General features: G+C 39.1%; 1 protein-coding gene across 2 annotated transcripts in view; it reads left to right on the top strand.

The window, feature by feature from the left end:
* Positions 1-1,039: 1,039 nt before the first annotated feature.
* zmynd11 (zinc finger, MYND-type containing 11) overlaps positions 1,040-20,549 on the top strand; it is a 33,684-nt gene continuing 14,174 nt past the window's right edge. Inside the window, exons 1-6 of one of the 2 annotated variants that reach the window (XM_023396671.2) lie at positions 1,040-1,217; positions 5,680-5,815; positions 9,267-9,426; positions 11,159-11,182; positions 18,104-18,265; positions 19,626-19,703. In XM_023396671.2, the coding sequence (XP_023252439.1) occupies positions 5,685-5,815; positions 9,267-9,426; positions 11,159-11,182; positions 18,104-18,265; positions 19,626-19,703 (555 nt within the window). In that variant the 5' untranslated portion in view covers positions 1,040-1,217; positions 5,680-5,684. The remainder of the gene's footprint in view (positions 1,218-5,679; positions 5,816-9,266; positions 9,427-11,158; positions 11,183-18,103; positions 18,266-19,625; positions 19,704-20,549) is intronic. The other variant, XM_087171236.1, reaches the window with a different exon arrangement.

Raw genomic sequence — 20,549 nt, forward strand, 5'->3', positions numbered from 1 at the left:
GTGTTGATGTTTGAGTTTCTTTAGGTGGAGCTGGAGCCATGGAGGATATCACTGCTCAGGATGATTTTTCTTTCCCTAAACTGACATTTCTCCAGATGAAAATATAAACTTCTCTGTGCTCTGAATGTTTGTTGAATATTTGTGTTGATGTATTTGTATGTTGTTGTTTCTCTTCCACTGCATGGGCCTTAACAGAGAAATCACCAGACCTTCCTTTATCACAGGTATTTTGTTGTCTCTGTTTAAATAAGGAAAACTATAATTTTACATTTATGCTCTTGTCAGTCTAAATATTGTTGTTGTTCAAACTATCTTACAAATAAGGTTCTATGAGGTGTTATAAAATGTAATTATCATAAGTATCAACAAGGAGATCATTCATTATTTTCTTTTCCATATCTGAGATTCGGCTTAAACTAACTGTGTGGAGGACTTGAATTTGTTCATGAAATCACTGAATAAAGCTATTTTTCCTCAAAAATAAATCAGATATTTTCTTCTGTCTTCATTCCAGGATCTGATTCAAAGCTGATGGGGAAGATATGAAACGAATATGAGAGTACAACTGAGGCAGTTTTCCTCCTGAAACAACGCAAAGTACAGTGTTCATGTTCAGAGCAGAAGGACATCTGTTAGTCAGTCTCTGTCCTTTCTTCACTAAAACAGTTTTTATCACGGAGAAATTACGGTTTTCTTTGACGTTTTGCTTTAAAGATGGAAAAATGTTTGTATCACTGAATGAACAATGAAAAAAAGTTTAGTATCACAGAAAACGGATTGCTGAACTGGTTTCTTTCTGGGTGTTAGGGGAAATAATGAAAATGGCATTGTGGAGGTTTTCCTCAGGGGTCCCCTTGGTGGCTATGGTGGCTGTGCACAGTGGTACTCCCTACATGAGCAACAAATAGACTTTGACGTGTAAAATCGACGGACTGCCCCTTTAATATCCCGGTTGATGAGTCCCCGGTGTAGGGTGCAGTAAGTTGAATTCCACCACTAGAGTTCTCCCTGTGGCTCAGCAGCCCCGCTCGGCTCCGCTCTGTTGGCGCTGTCTGTGTTTACCTCCCAGCGCAGCGCTGCTGTACTGTGGCCAGCTGCTGCACACAAGCCACCATCCGCAGCCTCAACTAGCCCGAAAAATACTAATGTAAGCTGCCTCGCGTTCAATCCTTCGCGGATTTTCTGCAGCGCTGTGGGTTTGTGACACTATAGCAGAGGTAAGTTTGATTTATTCTGGTGAAAATCGCACAGGCTCAATGACAACCCCTAGTGCGGCTAGTTAGCCAGCAACTACAGGCGCTAGCACCGTTAGCTTAGCCTCTCCTATCCCGTGATGGAGGACTGTGAACATGGCGCCCTCCAAAACAAACGAGCAGGTAGGCTAGTTAGCTGAGAGCGTTTCGGTATTTTGTGGCGGCGGATAACGCTTCCCATGTACTATAGATACAACTATGTTGTCGTTGTGACTGTGAATCTTGTCCATGTTCGGTGACAAGTTGGCTAGGTTTACCAGTCAGTCAGCTAATGTTAGCTACGTAACAGTTTACTAGTAGCATCGCTAACAAAAATTAACCCACCACGATAGCCTGCTTCCTAGCCAACCATTAATTTTACGTGCTTATTCTGGGTTTTATGTTATCATTGAGACTATATACAATATGAATTGGCTAATTTAACGTATGTAGAAAAAGTTAAATGGCCCCTTTGTCTTGACAAGCTTTGGTTTGGACGTTAGTTAGCCTGCTAGCAGCTAAATCGAGCTTCTTGAATGGCAGTGCCCGTGGCCTTCCACGACTGTCTCTTTGTTGCCACAAGACACAAGTTATGTTTAGCATGTTATTTAAATAAAAGATTTGTTGTGAAGGTTTTTGTCGCAGTGTGACATCGCGGTATCTTTTTCTAGAACATCATATCTCATCATATCCGTGTTAACCTGGTTGCTGTTAGCGGGCTAACGGTGAATGGCTGAGTGTAATGCTGATATCCTCTAACCTGTCTGACTGTCAGAGTTGGTTTAATGGGCATTATAACCAGTGGGTATGAATATCGATATGGAGTAATATTAGGAGGAGCTTACAGGTTTTCTAAAGAGGCAACAACAGCGCCGTGTAGTCTCTTTGTTTATCCTGGGAGCCATCAAGCCCACTCAGCCTGTCTTCTAATTGGCCTCCCGTGTCGCACACCTTGCCTAATTGATTGGGGAGCACGTCGGCGTGCAGAAACGGTCGCCCTGTCATCATGTAGGGTGAGCTCTCCGGGGACAGAGGTGCAGATTGGAAGCAGAGAGTCAGGCAGAGGTGACTGTGTTGTGTACATGCCAGCTCAGCAGACACATGGATGTAGGAGAGAGAGCCTGGTTGGCCGAGCTGGCTTGGCATGGTGGCACAGGTGGCCCTCGTTCACACCTTCTACACTTGATACACAGTAGTGGAGCTCACATTACTCACTGTCACATTACTGCTCTATTCTCCTTTTTGTTCTACTTGCTGCAAAGTCTGCGAAACTACCTGTTATTCATTTCCAAGTTGGGTTTCCACTCTCTGAACCAAGAATCCTGTGATGTTTAGAGGCAAGATGAGTGAAAAATGTTTTTTCACCTAAACTCCGAGTTCATAATCTGCACCCAAATGTAAAAATAATATTTACATGCTGCTTGAAAGAAAACAGCAAATATTTTTAGTGTTTTCTTGTTAAGTGATCCTCCTATTAACAGCAATGCTACAATTTATTCTTTTTGAACACTGTAAAACCTTTAATTTCCGATTATCAATTGTTTGTTGTGTCTGAAAATTATTTTCAGACACAACAAAGTTAAAAAAAAAAAAAAAATTCTTAATTGTTGTAATTACTACCATTTATGTTTCTGTATTGTTTCTCTCTGATTTGTGTCCATTTCCAGCACTTTATTTCAGCTGGTAAAATTATGACAGTAAGACATCTTTGTTAGTATAGCAATTAAAAAGAAAAAAAAAATCTAAAACATTGATTAACCACAATGAGATGAATCCAGATCCAGAGCTTTATGTGAGCTTGACTTGTAAAGCTAATATCATACACATCTGGCTGATATATGTGTACTGCCCAAGCTCAGATCTCTCTATGCCAGTCTGAAACAAAAGAAAAATAACAACATCAACATCTGAACTTAAAAAAACCTCCACTCTGACCATGACCACTACTTCTCTAGACAACATGTTTTGCTTGTTTGTTGTGACTGACCACATGATTTCTGTTGTTTTTAGCTTCATCTGTATTTATTCTGAGGTAATTAGGGTTCATCCTAAACCATCGTTCATACTCTCATGAGAAACGTGTGAAGATGAACATCCTCTCTCGACATCTGTCACAGCCTCCTCTACCACAAAGTGCACTAAAGCCAAGCATATTCCTTCGTATAAAAATGCTTTGAGCATTACTATGGTTAGTGTTTGGCTGCAATTTATGAAAGTGACATCTTAAGTTTCACGGATGGTTAAGAGGAGAACCGCATAAAATTGGATTTTGGGATATTCAGGGAAGGCCAGGCATGTGCACCAGAGTGAAGAGGCAGACCAGTATTATTCAGAACCTTTGAAGGTCTTTTAAGAGTTTTCCTTGTCAATTTTTCTCTGGCATTTTCTGAGCTTCCTTCACCAGCACAGAGTTTGTTGTCCACATGGCAAGAAGGGAAATTGTCCTCCAAATGACAACGAGGCATTTTCATTGACATCTAATCAATGCTTTGGAGGAATATGGTTTACATATATTGATTTTAAATAAATGGCGTATGGGCATGAGAGACTTTCAGCAGAATTGTAGATTCATTTTGTGTGCAGGAAAAAGGTGTTTGTAGCTTTAGTTGGATATCATAGGACGTGAGGACTGATAGTCAAGGACACAAAAAAAACATTTCCTGGACTTGTTACTGAATCAAAGCCACTTCCCAAGAACTTATTCAAAGCATGTAAAGATATTGTGACTGAACAATTCACATTGGCACAAATCTCTCAAACATGCTTTTACTGAGCAGTCTGCTTATGTTCCTGGGAAAAACATAGGAACAGCAATAAAAACAAAATACACTAAGGAGGGAAAAATGGCGGGAAAAAGGAAGTACAGAGCTTAGATTTATCCCCTGTTTATCTTTCACTTTTCTCACATTTGTATTATACTGTACAATATTTAAAAAGTGGAAAATGTAGATTAGTTGCTAAAGGGGCTGCCAAATTCTGTCAAATTGAGAGAGCTTGTGTTTTTAAAGCATAAACACCTTTCTCCAAATGTAAGGTAGTAAGTTGTCCAGTGACATTTTAATGGTTGGGACAGTAGTTTTCTTCCAGTATGTGTTATTTTTTCTGTAATGAGGGAATATGAAAACAAGTTTTCCTGTTGATTCAGATGAGTTGAAGATTTAGTTAAGGCCACAAATTACGTGGGTGTTTTCTCTCTGAAGTTCTTTGTAGTAACCCATTCTTGGCAAGTCTGGACCAATACTCTTAATTGTATTGACTAACATTTAAACAACAGAGCAGCATCAGATAGTTCTAAAGACACCTGGTTTGTTACTCACAGCATTTCCTTATTACTTGTTTTCATGGCTAAATGTAGCTGTTATATAACATGGCGGATATACTGCATGCAGTATGATTATAGGGTGTTTTTAACTTATGATGATCACTCATCCATTGTCAGGTGACTTAATCACCCACCTGACCATGCATAATGGTCAGTAACGTCTTTAGAGATGGTCACATGTGATTCTCCTGGTCTTTGTTATACCTCTCGGTCTAACAGTTTCCTGTGAAGCTGCTCTGCACTACCTAAATGCATTGTTTCCCTGCTGACCTGATGATTAGTTTGTCTAATATCAGCTGAGCGTGAATTAAAAATGTAACTTCAGCAGATGTTTGCTAGAGGGATGTACTGATACAACATGCTCTGTTTTGAGTGACTACACCTCTGTGGCTAAACCTGTACAGGAAATGAGACAATTCTGTGGGAGTTTATATAGGCATATGATATTATTATATTATTATAAGGCAGTGAATTTGTTTGTAAAAAATTTAAGGCCATTAAATTTTATTTTATTATGGATTTAACCAGCTTTTGGCAGATTAACCAAAAAGTTAACTTGAAATACTGAGCGTATTTGATTCTCTCTTGCTGTCTATTAACTTACTTCAAGCCCAACATGAGAGTATAACAAAGACATGGGTCTACTTTCATTTTGTGATATATTGGGGTATTTCTTCTTTCTAAATAAATAACAAGCACATTTTCTGTAAATTCTGACAATAAACTTTATATTTATATATTATATACTTTTTTATAAGATACAATATCCAAGTCTTCAAGGAGTATTTGATGGGGAAAAAAAATCTTTTTTATTTCATGTGACATTATTATGACCAGTTACTGTGGCATGAGGAACATAGGTTTGATTATTTAGTGTGATTGTAGCACATGTAAGACTTATTTTATAATCTTATACTAAAGCTATTACTACAGCTGTCATTATCACTATAAATGCTATCACTGGCATTCATTTATTAACAGTTCTGCTACTATTAAGAGGGTGGCTCCTTATGAGGCTGTTTCTTTGTATTGATATAACAACTCAAGTATAGTGAAACCTACTTCTCATTCACATAGAAAAACAAATAGAGCTGCTGATTTATATATTCCCTTTGTTTCCCACAGTTGTGATGAATAAGGAAATCATGTCACGTGTGGTGAAGAAGAGGCAGGCAGACCCCAAGGTGGTCCAGTATGTGTGGGCGGCCATTGAGGTCATCCGCAACCAGAAACAAATCGCAAATATGGACAGGATCTCCAAGTAAGTTCAGCCGAAAATAAGACGGAGATGAGAATATACATATTTAATGATATATCTTAAAGGATACTTTAAAGGGTTAGTTCACCTTATTTCAACTGCTGTAATTATTTTTAAATAGCTCTCCCCAGAGTCTTATTTAACCAGCCCAGTACATTTGAGGTGAATAGGGTTTTGTTTATGGTGCTCAGCAGTGAAAAAGTTGAAACTTGAAAAAGTCAACGGTCATGTGTCCTAGTAACAACATCCATGTTACTTTGTGTAATGCATAGATGTCACTGTGAACACTTTTCATAGGGACTGCTTTCTTCATTTTTGTTGTACAGCATCAAGCGACAGGAAGGGTGGATAATAGCTGTGGAGTTGAAGTTGGGGAGGGGAGTGGGGTCTTTATCCTTGTAACAAAGTTTACACAAAGCCTGTTTCTGAGCCTCTGTGTTGGCCAGTTTCTGGTTTGGTATGTTTATGTGTCCTTAAGCAGCTGCCTCTTCACCGGGTTTCAGGTGATTCAAATAGCATGGTGATGACCTGAGGGGGAGAGAATGGCTTCACACATAAACATGCCATTACTTGAACTGACTGTATATAGACATAGTGGGTTACTTTAATCATTCCCCTGGTTTGTTATGTTTTTATGGAGATCTTTGAAGAACAACTTTATAAAATGACAGAAAGTAGTTAGTTCAGTTATCAAAATGGTTGCAGATGTGATTCATTCTCTAACTCTAACTAACTCTTAGTGTGTTTGCTCTGGGTGAAAGTGGGTTGCTGATGGGTGTCATCATGACAGAGGCCCGTGTTCAATCATCAGTAATGTTGCTTTGGGCTTATTGAACTGTGTACATATGGGTTGTTCATCTTTGTTTTTAATTTGATTGCATTTTCATTCTCTCTGCCTAAAAAGCTTGATCAGTTGCCTGTGGTGACTTTGATCTAAGGCTCCGAGTTTCAGTAAATTAATTTCTCTTCCAGACGTCAGGGACCAATGCAAACTATCCCTCTCAGAGTTCGAGGTGACTTTTTTTTGAATTGCTATTTTATGTCCAAAACCCAAATATACTTAACTTTCAGTGACAGAAAACAGTGACAAACAGCAAAATCCTCACATTTTAAAGGGTGGAACAACTATTTACTTGGAGGTTTTGCTTGTTGAACAACTCAAGTGATTAATGGATTGTGAGAATCATTGCTTATTTATTTCCTGTTGATTAATTACCAATTAATTCCACTTGGCATTGTTGTGAGGTGATTTTGGTGTCATGTGAATCCAGTGTTTATTGGCTCAGGCTGTGAAGGCACGGCTTGGATGTTCTGTTGAGTCCTATCTGCACTCAAGGCCACACCAGACATCGATCAATAGCTAGACTGACAGCTGTTGGAGTTCTGACATTCTCCAACCGATATTCATTCATTGCCATTCTTGCGGTGAAGCCAGCCGTCATATATTAGACCCCCTCTTTACAAACAACGTTGAGATGTAGAATCTGCAGCTGGGTTGGGCTCATGATGGCTTTAACCATCAGGATTTTATCTGTGGAGAAGATCTTTCATTGTTCACTACACACACCTACAAAAATTGTCAGCAGCAGACCTCGCCGTTCAGTTGCTGCTTTCAGTCGGTGGATGGAGCAGAGACTAAATGAAACACTTACCACATCTCATACAGCAAGTTGGCGAGCACCTTGGGAGCTGGCCGCTCGCCAAATGAAAACTGACGGCAAGAGGCTGTTGTCATGGCAACAGCAAGCAGCGGCATGCATTCGGATAGCCCTCCCGTCCACAACACCTCCATCCTATCCAGTCCCACTGTAGCTGAATTTCACCAAATGGGCTTTGCGGCTAAGAGGGAGGATGAGTTAGGCTCTTTGGAAACAGAGGAGACTGAAGTCAGTGAGGCAGAGGCAAATAATTAACCACCTCCTCTCTCTGAGGGAAACGTGATCTTCTCGTTCGGCGTTGTGACAGCAACAGCAGTCACACTGCTTAAAACTAGTTAGTTAATTGTTAAAGAAGCTAATTGCTATAAGATCTATTGTTGTAAGATAAACAGGCGACCTGTGCAGATGGAGACAAGAAACACAACAAACCTTTTCCACTATGTGAAAAGGTATTTTCCCACCGAGAACTCTGGGAAATCATGATTGACTTTTTATATTATCTTTTGACATTTACTGACAAAACAATTATTAATTATTCAAGAGGAAAATAATTGATTCAGTTCCAGTCCTGCTTAATTGCAATAAAATGCTGGTAAATGCTTATTTTTATATATATATATATATTGAATAGTATAACTTATTTTATTTTCGAGCTTGTAAACTAAGAGGAAACCAGACTGAAGCTAGGTGTTCTTAAATTCTGTCACCTTATCAGAATTGGATACTAATAAGTAAAGTTGAGTTTTTTTCCTCTCGGAAAAAAATGTGTTTAACTGTATAGCTTGAACAAATTGGTGGTGTTACCTTTGGTTGCTGAAATTGTTTTTCTGCAGTGTTTGCATTTGACTTCTTTGTGTTCGGTGTCGTCTTCACTGAAGCTCAAATGACGGACACAGTGTTCTTTTTAGGTAGAAGCTGCTCAGGTTGAGGCTCAGTGTTTTTGCTTTTGTCGTCCATATCACCAGCGTTTTTGAACATGGACTAGCGTTAGTTGGACGGGGCCGAGGCACTTGACTGAACAAGAGGTTAAGTTTTCTTAAACGCGACATCTCATGAAGGCACACATTGGGGAAAGTATTAACCAAATTAACGGTCAAGATTAAGTTGGTGAGAGGTTCCAAATGTTGGCTCTTGGGTTAATTCCCCAGCCCAACCTCATGGACATGCTGTCGGCCTCTCCTTTGTAGCTCAGGAGTAAATACCGACTGTCACCTGACTCCCCACTGACACGGTCTGTTCACTGGCTGTCTGCCACAGTAGAGGGTACATGACCTTGCTTCGTGAAGGTCACTGCCAGTCAGCAGGCAGCTGCAGGAATCAACTGAGCCATTATTTGAATCACATTTGCTCCTACACTGGATGATGTAGGTGCATGAGAGGAGATTAAAAAAAAAACTTAAACACACGGTCCCTCATTGTAATTTCAAACACCACATGTATCTGTAGTCTGTTTTCTGGGGAGCATGAATATAATTTATGGAGCAGTGGGGTGTTGTTGATGCAATATTACAAATCTGAGAAGCAAGTAATTTTTAGATCATCGAAAATATGCATGCTGTTTGACTGATCGTGATGTCTACAGTTGAAGCTGGTTTCAAGGATCTAAAGGGCTTTAGTGTCACCTTACTTGCAAACAACCATTCAAACCTTCAGTTTTATGATAGCCACACTAATACAAGCGGTGGGTCCCCGCCAAGGTCTGCCTCGACTGTAGATTGGGATTTGAAATGTCAGCGTTTGGCTAGCATAGAAAAAATGGCACATTGCTCAGAGACTTTCCTCTCTCACCTGCCCAGGTACCTGAGTCGTGTGTTTGGCATGCACCCTAAGGAGACTGCCAGACAGCTGAGCCTGGCCGTAAAGGACGGCCTGGTGGTGGAGACCCTGACGGTTGGCTGCAAGGGCTCTAAAGCCGGCATAGAACAGGAAGGATACTGGCTGCCCGGGGATGAGATGGTAAGTCCAGTGACAATTTATTAGGTTATCAACACAGGCAGCAGTCAACACTGAATCCCTGTGTGTGTTTGTCCAAGTATAACAGTAGAATTCTGTTGGTGCCCATGTTCACATTGCAAGCAAAATCTTTTAAGAAATTACTGGAAGTCCTGCGTTGACCTAAAGAGCTGAATGTTTATGGCAACCATTACATGACAAAACTCTTTGCCATCAACACCACTATTGGCCAATAGGGTGAATAGTTCTCAGCTGATGGGACTCTATTTTATGATATAGTTCTAGCTGTCAATTGCAAAATGAACAACACTTATAATTCTAGTTTGACAGTTCTCCCAAACATTTATTAGAAAGATTGGAAATTGAATCAATGGATTCAATTTCTGTTTGGTTTAGTTTCCTGATTTCTGAGTTTCCAGATTACTACTTCAATTTAGAAGTGAGATACATGTCAGAAATAAATGTACAAATACTGTAAGTGTTGTCTATAAAAGGGTATGTTATACACATAGTCATTCTTAGAATAAAACATCCCAAAAAACAAATGATTTATGTCAAAATAAATAAATAATTGAATAGATAGATAAAAGGAATCCAACTTTCTGTGGCTGAAAGTAGTCGTAACATATGCACTGATGAAGTTACGATAGGTTTCTTAATGGAAACTACAACATGGATTCTGTCAGGATGTAGCCACCCATCTGTCAAGTTGCTTGCAGTGTGAACACAGTGTTAACAGAGTCACAGCACACAGACTTTACATGGAGCAAACATTACTGTTGTACCATCTACAAAGATGATGAAAATCCTCACCTAATAAATAAGAGCCAAACCGCAGAGATAGAAAAGTTTAAGAAAACAATATCAAGGCATTTTGTTCAAATTGTGGACTTTGTTTACAATTGTTTAATAATTGTTTAATCTGTGCGTATAAAAATGTGTCCCCAATTTGTCTATTATCTTTTAGCCCTCTGTTGTGCAGCATTGTGTTAGTAATGCTTTTCTCTTTTCATATTTACTTCTTGTTTTTATTTCCATCTTATTTCCCTTAGTTGTAAGGAACAGTTCACAGTGTAGAGATGCTTTGACTTGTCTCTTCCAGAGTAGCACTGCACTGAGCTTGTCATTTCACAGTATATTAGCACTACCTGGGGAGAATCCTCCTGTCTTTTGCCATCTGTAATGCAAAGAGCACCTTATGGATTACTCTGCAAGTGCGAGTGGCATTAATATGTATTTGGTGGGTGCCTTAATCCCAGTGCTTTTTACACCAGGGCACCAACACCCCAGCTGTATTAGTGTTATGCTTTACCCATTAAACTACAGGAGATAAAATGCAGTAAGAACAGAAATGACTGATGTCAATTGTTTGAGAAGAATAATGTGGTGGGAGATTAAGCCTCTTTTTGTTAGGTCTAAGGTGAACTACTCAGGTGCTTAAAACAACAGTTTTGACTTGCACATACTCATGCACAAAACATGTACCAGTTCATACTAATTCTAGGTATATTTGCAAATAAAATCCTTGCATTAAAAGATATTATGATTTGAAGGCCAGAAAAGGAGTCAAAGAAGCTTGCTAGATAGCTTGTAGCTGGTCCCTATGTACTGTGTGGTGTCATCGCACAAAAAGGTTTTGGTCTCTCAGGACAAAACACCTGTTAACCAGCGGAGCTCAGGTCATTTTGGCAGCAGGACTTTTAAACACTACTCTCTGAATCACTTGCAATCACAGGAGCCGAAAGCCGAGGGGAGCAAGGTAAGGGCTGCATTGTTATTTTCAAATTCAGGGTTTGTTCCTCATTTGATCCCTTCACACAAACACACCCCCCCCCCTCCTCTCAACTAACATCATTCTGTGAGAAATCGGTTCTGCCACATGCAGTGCAGTCAGACTGAATCTGAATCTTTTTATGCAGGCTGCAGAAAAAACTAAACAGCATACAGTATGTTCTGGTTAGTGTAAAAAGTTGTGGGCTGTATAAGATGAAACGGTAAGGCTTCTCTGCCAGTGGTGAGAGACTGTCTTCTTTGCACTATGTAATGCCTCTCACTGCACTTAAATAAAATTACACACAAGGCTAAAAATGTATCAGGTTTCCATTTGCAGATGACTCTGCACGCCGGCCTACAGTCTAGTAGTAACCACACTGCCAGAAGCTACTTGCTGTCACTCAGTTATGCTGTAAAAAGCTTCATGAAAGTCCTTTGCAGCGCTGTGTCTACGTGGCCAAATTTCTTGCGGAAGTGATCAGTGATCTTGATGAAAGTATGTGCTTGCTACTTATCTACAGATGTGCTGTTGCTTGATTTAAACAAAAAAAAACAAAAAACAAAAAACCCCAAAAGTCTTCACCTGGTACAACTCAAAGCCGTATCCAGTCCTTGGCATTTAAACAACCAACCAGAGTCAAATAGCAACTGTAAATCATAGCTGTAATCAGTGTGCTTAACTGAATCACATTTTACTGTGAGATAACAAGCAATACTAGCATAGTTGCAGGTTGGTAGCAAGCATCTGTGCCTTCGTAGTATTTTGGTCTTGGTAGTTGTAGTTCTCCTCAGAAGGGGTGTGTTCTACTGTGGTCTTAACTTCTGTCTGGCATGCTTATTTTCTTTTTTTCTTCATTTATGATTAATGAAAGAGGGTGGAGGCGGGTGGGAGGATAGTCGTAGTTTGTGTGGTCGTGCTCTTTAGTTTTCTCCATGCCTGCTGCTAGTAACACAGTCGACTTTTTTTTTTATTATTTTCTCTCCAGGTCACTCAGTCACTCAGTGGACAGACTTAGAGGTTGAATGTGAGAAGCAGTTGCTAGATGGAGGCCTGTCCTTCCTCCACAGGTGCCTGGATTCAATCCAGCTGGCATGTGCTGTGTCCTTGACCTAGGGAATATTTAATCCTCAAACAGATAACTGTGGCATTTGCCCACCAATTGTAACATTTTAAAATAGCACTGCCAAATTCTTGAAAACAAGTTTTAAATGCACTGCCTCAAGTCAGATTGGATTAATTCCAGGCTTGCCCAAACTGATTCTCATCTGTGAAATTATACCCTAAATTTCCTGCGGTATTTATGGGGTATTTTTTATTTTTTATTTATTTATTTATTTTTATAAAACAATTGGATTCTTGTCAATAACTTGAAAGTTTGGTGGTTAAACTAATTTAAATCTGCACACTTGTGATGCATGATAATGAACATGATATGTATTGACGCACTTTGCCCAGAGAGCAAAAACACACATTATTTCATTTACTAACCTATTAATTTGACAATGTTCAGTGAACTTCCTTGTGTAAACGTTGTATTCATATTTTACACCTTCCTCAGTAATTTTATTTTGTTTTTAAAACTTTGTTGATTCCTCTACAAGCTTTGAAATGGAATATCACCTTGCAGGAGTTTGTCTTAAATGTGTGAAAGTACTGTAAGCAACACTGTTCAGCGCAGGGTTTCCCATAGAGTTTCATAGTGGAGCTGGGCTGCTTCACCACCTCCACTAACATCGTAAACAATTTATACACTTAAAATATAAAATATTAACCTTTTGGGGAAGAAAAAGAGAGGCTTTAAGAGACCCTTTAAATGGCGGTGGACAATATGACGATATGAGACAGTATAAATTTACGTACTCAGGTATTTTACCATTCACTTTTTAAAAAGAGGTGCCTACTCATTTAACATCATAGGCAATGTTAACTTCTTTATGACATATAAATTGACATTTAATATTTAATTTGCTGAATAAGCCAAAAGAAACATTAAGGTATTCAGTTAATTTTTCAAGAAAGTTTATCATAGAATCTTTTGATTTACAATTACTTAGATTAAAATAAAAGATTTTATCTTTATTGCCCACCGCTACAAGTGATATGTAGCTCTTAACAGTGCTCACACAAGCATGTAATACAGCAGAAAAGATCTGTGTATATATAGGAAATAATCACATAATTACCAACACCCTTTTAATTCTGCTTATTGTGGCAGCATTTCTCTCAGTGCTTCAGTAATGTCTTTCTAAGCCACAAAGTGATATGGCTTACTTTGTGTGACATCAACCAACCAAAAAGTAATGTCCAAAAAGATAGCAGTTTTAGGAAGTGGATGAAATCTGTATAAACTTTGGTAAAACTTGCAAAATAACATACTTATTTACAATGCAGTGTCCAGCTTATTTGAATTTTGAGAAGATGTCAGGCTACAAGTGAAGCAGTTTATTTCTAAAAGAGGCGGGAGGTGGAGATCAACCCCAGGGTTGTTTTGTGTATGTCATTAGAAGGCGCGGCTCTCTGACGTGTCCCAGCTTGACACTGTCGGTGCAGAGTTGTTAACCAGAGTTGGAAAGCAGTGGGAGACGGCAGAAGGAAGCCAACTCCTCCTCCATCACCATCCAGGTCCTTGCTTTTGTTGGAAGCTTTTAGTCAGGGCACATTTCTCCCTTCAGGAAGGCGCAGAGATATTTCACGGATGTTTAGGGATAGTCTTTAATATAAAACCCCAAGGTAGATTTTCCTGCTTCTGTAATATTTAAAATAAATTTATATTTAAAACCAAAGCAAGAAAAAAAAAAAATTGTTGCTTTGGTTTTTGCAGATGAATTTGAAAGCTTCAGTCTTTCTGACTAATCTGGTGATAGTATCTGTTGTGCTTGGGTCTTATTCTATCCATGTGCTTGTTGAAACCACAGACACAGTGTCCTTGGCTCAGAGAGCTCTAGCCTTTTGAAGTCAGGCACTTGTTTTTCAGACAGTCCAACAATAGTGGAGTGGCTCTTGACACTCGACAGAACACAAGTACCATCTCTGTATTGTCAAGTGTTTGTGTGGGTGAAGAGTCTATACGCTCTAAAAAGTAGAAGTCCTTGGAGGAATCTCTGGACAGGCTTTAATGTAGAGCCATGGAAAATGTTCCTCCCTCACTTCTGTTCATTTGGGTATATGTGAACACAACTGTTACACTTAACTCAAACTCTTTGTTCCCTAATGGGATTGGGGATGTGAACCGACCATGATCACTCCTACATACCTAGTGGTACTTTGCATTGCAGGCATGTAATGCAAACACAGGATGTGAATTATGGGTTAAGGCCGAGTTTTGTTAGCACATTAGCTAGCAACTCTCCAGCTACTAATTGGAGTATGGTCAGTGCTTTTCTGATGACCTGGCAGAAGACCATTGCATTTAAATTCAGGGCTGTTCTTACAAATTTATGTATAAACCAAGGAATGAAAGCCTAATTTTTGGTTACCTGGGGGAAAAAAATGTGTTCTGCTGATGAAGCACCGTTTGTCTGAAATAAAATACTAACAAATGGCATTATGAAAATATGTAAGATATGTTTGAGAAGATTTATTGAGTTTATTTTCAACTGCAAAATGTCCCATTAACTCTATATCCTGGCTACACATTATTAGTATTGATTTAAATAAAACAAAACAAAAACACACATCTGTCAGGTTATACTTTGAACACAAAGTTTGAAAGAATTTTTGACATTGTTGGACTGCCTGACTGTTTCGAAGATAGAGAGCCAACATATTTTTCAGGTTTCAGTTTTATTTTGCCCTTGAATGCATCTGGATTATTTTTTACAACAGGTGTTCTTGACAGCGACCGCACTGACTAAAAGACAAGAGTCTTATCTAGTGCTACATGAGGCTTTAAACTGATAAAATAAATATTTTTTAAAGACTTTTCTGCATTTTTATGCCTTTATTGTAGAATTGACAGTAGATAGATGACAAGCAACGAGGAGGACTGAGAAACTGACTTGACCCAAGAACATTACAGAGGACACCGTGTTGCTGGCATCAGTTACTTACATTATTGATTAATCTGTAGATAATTTTTTTGGTTAATCTTTTAATCATTAAGTCTATAAAATGCCAGAAAATTGTTTAAAGAAATGCACATCACAGCTTGACTGAGAGACACATGAAATCTTCAAATTGCTTGTGTAGATATTCAATAACTCATAAATTTGAGAAGCTGAAGGCAGAGCATATGTTGGCATTTTTTGCTTGATAAATAACTTAAACAATTATTGAAAATTGTTGCTTAAATTTCTGTCCATTTGACAAATCAATTAATTGATTATATTTGTCCGTGCTACTGTCACGAGGGTGTTAAAATGTAGCGTAGTATTTGATTTTGGTGATGGATCTGACAGTTGTAGATTATCTGTTAAAAGGTCCTCCAGTAAACCCCTGCATTTCAGAGTGTAGAGTGCTTCCTGGCAGGCCCTGCTTCAGATCAGGTTCTTTGTTGTAGCAGCGACACTGGCAGCGTGAATGTCAGAGCTATCCTTACTCCTTTTGTTCTTATGACTATTTATGGTTGTGTTGGGGCTCGTTTCACCCCTACACTTCCGACGGAACCACTCTGGTCCAAGTCTGTTTAAAACTGCATGTGTTTTTTTTGACAGAGGAAGGCCTCTCTGCTGTAGTGCACATTCTTGTTGTAGTCTTCTGTTTAAAGACTTATCAGGGTTATTTAGGAAAATACATTGCTGGTAAGATTATCTTCTATGATTCCTCAGGCTCAAACCCAAACTACAGCACATAAACATATGGAGAAAAGATCAAGAAAGAGACTGAAGTGCTGCTCTTTTCTTGCTTTTATTGAACGGCACTCGGTCATGATTCTCCTGCTGTTCCCTACTGAGTCAGTCCAGACTGTGAGTGGGAGGAGTTGGACTCTTGACAGGTTGATGAGGAGTTGAATTTTTAGTGGTTCATACTCGCCATCTCTGTGCCCTTCACTTGAACCCTTTAATGAAAATGAGTGTAAGACAGGACGACTGCAACCTTTATGTGTGTTAGGATAAAAAAAAAAAAAAGGCAATGACCTTTCAGCCACAAACACAAATGCTTGATATGGACATTTAATTATCACAACATGAGGGCAGGTTATTTTTAAAATTAACATTGTTAAAGGCCAGCCAGGGCTGAGTATTGCTTGAAATTTTTTACAATAATACAAAATACAATACCTGAGTTTTGGTAGCTTAGGAAAAGTTTTGACAGTTCTTTTTGAAATATAAAAATATTTATTTTAAAGTTACTTAAAGGTCCCATATAGTATAAAGGTAGATGTCCACGTGTATATAAAAAAGATTATAAAGCAGGTCTAGGTTCTATATTAATACTGTGAAAGTATCAAAGCCTCAGTCCACAGAGAAATGCACAAAGCCTGTATTCAGAAACTGAGCCTTAAAATCAGTTGTTAGGACTTTCTGTAATTTTGTGATGTCACAAGAAAGCAGTCACCGCTCTCAGCCATGCCCCAAGACCCGCCCACCTGGACCCACCATCCAACCTTGCGGGATTTGGTTTTTCTGAGTGTTCACCTGAAATCTGCCTTATTTTTATTGAATCACTCAGGAAACAGAAACTCACCGACCTGTTGTTACTAGAGCTCCAGAGAGAAGCCTGAGAGAGGAGATGTAAAACTACACTGAGATGGTTCTTGGTTCTTAAAACCACAAATATATCTTCTTTTGGATCAACACTCCAAATAAAACACAGGAGAAGTGTCAATTCTCAATTGTTAGATGTTGTGCATTTGTACAAACTCTTTGCCTCCATATAATCGTCTGAAATTCTACAATTTTTGATTTAAAATCAGGAACAATCTGATTAACGAAAAAGAAAGCAAGATCATGAATCTGACCAGGTATTCACTGCCAGTGTTTTTGACAGATTTCAACACTTGGTGCTTCAGATACATTTGTAGTCTGTACTAAAAAGTATTGAGGTTTGATACCGTGGGGCTTTTTGTTTTTGCTCTTGGTGCCCAGCAGCTAGACAGGAAAAAAGAGACTCCACAAGAACCGAAAAGCTGCTCAACATTATCATTAGATTTTTTTTTTTCTTCACATCCACTTTCCACTCAGATCTTTTTAGCTGCTTCATGATTGGAATTAGTGACCTTTTGGCACAATGCTCTGAACTCCATGCTGTCACCACCTGCTGTCACTGAGGCCAGTGCATCTAAATTAGCTTCACTGACTGCTGTTACACTTGGTATATTTCCACTTTCACAAATGGATATTTTCATTTTTTGAGGTGTGTGTGTGTGTGTGTGTGTGTGTGTGTGTGTGTGTGGGTGTGGAATCACAATGAAATAGTAAGTTGAAGTAGAATGAGAGTATCCCTAGATATAATAATCATGCTGTCAGATTCAGTCATCTGAGCTGGAATTTATTCTTTTGAAACTTGGTAATTAAAAGGAAGGAAGTTTATCATTTTTTTTATTTCCATTGGAATCTAACAAGGGAGTTCCTGTCTCCTTTGTAGCTCATCTATAAGTCATCAAGCATCACAATCACAACAGCCACACACAAATTGAAAACAAATTCATACTCAGAAAAATTAAGCCCAGATCAGTCAGGAGGAACCTCATTTACAAGCTGGATACGACTCATGATGTAAATGTTAAGAATTTCAATGTTCCTTCATTCACCGGAGTTGATGGTTTGCAGCGTGGGATCAAACCCGACACCTTCAGTGGTGAAATGGTCTCTGGAACATCCTCTGACACACTCATCACATATCTGTAAATCATGAGTGCTAGGTTTCATCAAGAATGGAGAAAAATCATTTCCTCCCCTGCTGTAGTTGGCGGGTTGGAGGGGGGGGTCACCCAAACTTGTGCTCTGCTATGTCTTCCCCCTGCAGGACTGGGAGGCGGAGAGTCACGACTGGTATTGTTTCGAGTGTCACCTACCGGGGGACGTCCTCACGTGCGACAACTGCTTCCGGGTCTACCATCTCAAGTGTCTGTCGGAGGAGTGCAAGCCCAGAGACGGAGGGTCGCACTGGCAGTGTGTTGTCTGCAGGGTAGGTGGTGTATACACTCTTAAATGGCTATTATGTCTATTTTTTAATGACTAATGAACATTGTTTTGAAAAGGAAAGACTTCTTTGTTAATTAAAGCAAAGGGCCATTCGAGGATTCAAAAGGTTTTAGGGTTTAGGTTTCTGAGAGTATGGGTGGAGGTTAGGCAATTTAAACCCAAGCTGGTATCTTGAAGTGTATCATAAGTTGATGTTATTTTTTTTACACGATATATCCGTAAACTCTTCAGTGGAAGTTCTTCAAATTTGGCACAAACATTCACCTGGACTGAAGAACAAACTGATTTTGGGGGTGAAAGGTCAAAGGTCTAGGTCACAGTGACGAACACGATTTTGGCCATGTGAGCACAATATTTCGAGAACTCCTCAAAGGAATTTCTTTGGCACAAATGTTCACTTGGACACATTGACTGGATTTTGGTGGTCAAAGATCTACTGTAGGTCAGTGTGACCTCACAATACACTTAGCAATAACTCAAGACTTCACACAGTAATTATGACAACATTTCACACAAATGATTAATATTTTATATGACTCTGGATTGACAGGGATGTAACCCGAAAATAGTCTGAGTGGCGGAGGCAGAGTACTGTAAGGTGACTTACACAGACTACTGTAAAAAAAAATATTTGGTGCGGAAATGAGATAATAAGGTTTTTGCACAACTTGACAGGCAATTGCTGCGATTTCAGTTAGTTAGTGTCATAGGGGAGGCTTCAGTACTATTGTGCATATGAGTGTATTGAGTGGATTTAAGAGGTTGTTTCTTTTTTATATAAGTTGATGTTATAAAATATAAACATCTTTTGTGATATTTGAAACTTCAGCCTAACAGTCTTTTCTTTGTCAGACTTTGGATTTAGTCACTTTGGATAGAAAATGTGCCTCTGCAAATCATAATCCTCCCTTTCATCCTTCCACGCTGCCTCTACAGTAATACTTTATCCGTCTGACGTCTTCGTTATGCTCATATGTAATAACGCTCCTGTAATAATCCAGTCCAAAAAAAAAAGTGGTTTCTCCAGCTGAAATGTTTCTGTTTCTTGTATTTATTTATCCAAATAAAGGCTCCTGTCACTTTCATGAGGTTTTAGAAATCATTTCTCTGCAGAAACAGGCTAACTATCTGTTGGTTTTACTGTAATACCAGCAGATGCCTAATTATTTTTCTGTCCTCAACCAGCCCTGTCTCCACTTCTGTGTTCTCGCCGTTATGAATTAATATTAAATATAAGTGTGTGTTGGAGAATTTGGGTTACACAAATCAAAAAAACAGAAGTTGCTGCTGTTCTAAACTCCCTCTCTCCTCTCTCCACATCATCCTTCCCTTCCTTCCTGCAGGGCAGTAAAAAGAAGAACCTGAACAAACAGGAGATGTGTAAATACCTGCGTTTCATCGTCCAACGTATGAAGGAGAGGGTGAGAACAACTGTATATTTATTTCTACCTGTTATTGCTGCTGTTGTCCACCTTCAACTCATCAAACCTCCTCCCTGTGAGAACACAGCAGACTGTTGTTGTCCAATATAACAAGCCAAAGTAGTCTAGAGAAACAACTTACTCTAGTCTGACTGTTAACATTTTCATTAGGGTTTGGATGTCATTTAGATTCCATCAGTTATGATTTTAATTCTTTTTGTCAGTTCCTCTTCTTGTCATATTACATGAAAAAAGAATTTAAAGATTCACAAGGTGAATGTTCACTTTTTTTGAGTTTTTGTTTTATTGATATCACAACTATCAGCAAAAAGTTCTTCATTATTCTTACACTGCATGAAGTTGTTAGAGAGTCAGTGATTCCATGAAGTGATTACAAATTGCTGCATCACTTAGCCGTGCTTTTGAGAAGTAATGTGTGATGTGACGCTTAACTAAACACTGTCTTCACACGGCTTAAAAGCTACAGTTACCACCACAAGTTTGTTTACCTTGTGTCATGTTCACCCCATCGGCTTAGCTGTCAAACATGGCAGCCCGCCCACTCTCAGAGGCTGCAGGAGCCATTCTGAAGTAACTCGACAAACATGTTTTTACTCCTGTAAAATCATTTCTAAAAATATAGAAAAATACATTTGAAACCCAGTGTGACATGACCACAGTCTGTGGTCTGTGGTTGACGCCTCTGCTGTCCCACTTGTACAATTACCCACACTAACCCTCACTCCTCTCTCAAGAAGAAATATCCCCTTCATTCTCCTACGTCACCACCCTTACCCTCCTGTCTCACTCTCTCTTCCTTTGCTCCCTTACCTCAAGTGATAAATA

Source organism: Seriola lalandi, unplaced genomic scaffold (genome assembly GCF_002814215.2).
Source record: "Seriola lalandi dorsalis isolate HSWRI2012SDOR001 ecotype SW California unplaced genomic scaffold, Sedor1 jcf7180002054982, whole genome shotgun sequence".
NCBI classification, from domain to species: Eukaryota; Metazoa; Chordata; class Actinopteri; order Carangiformes; family Carangidae; genus Seriola; species Seriola lalandi.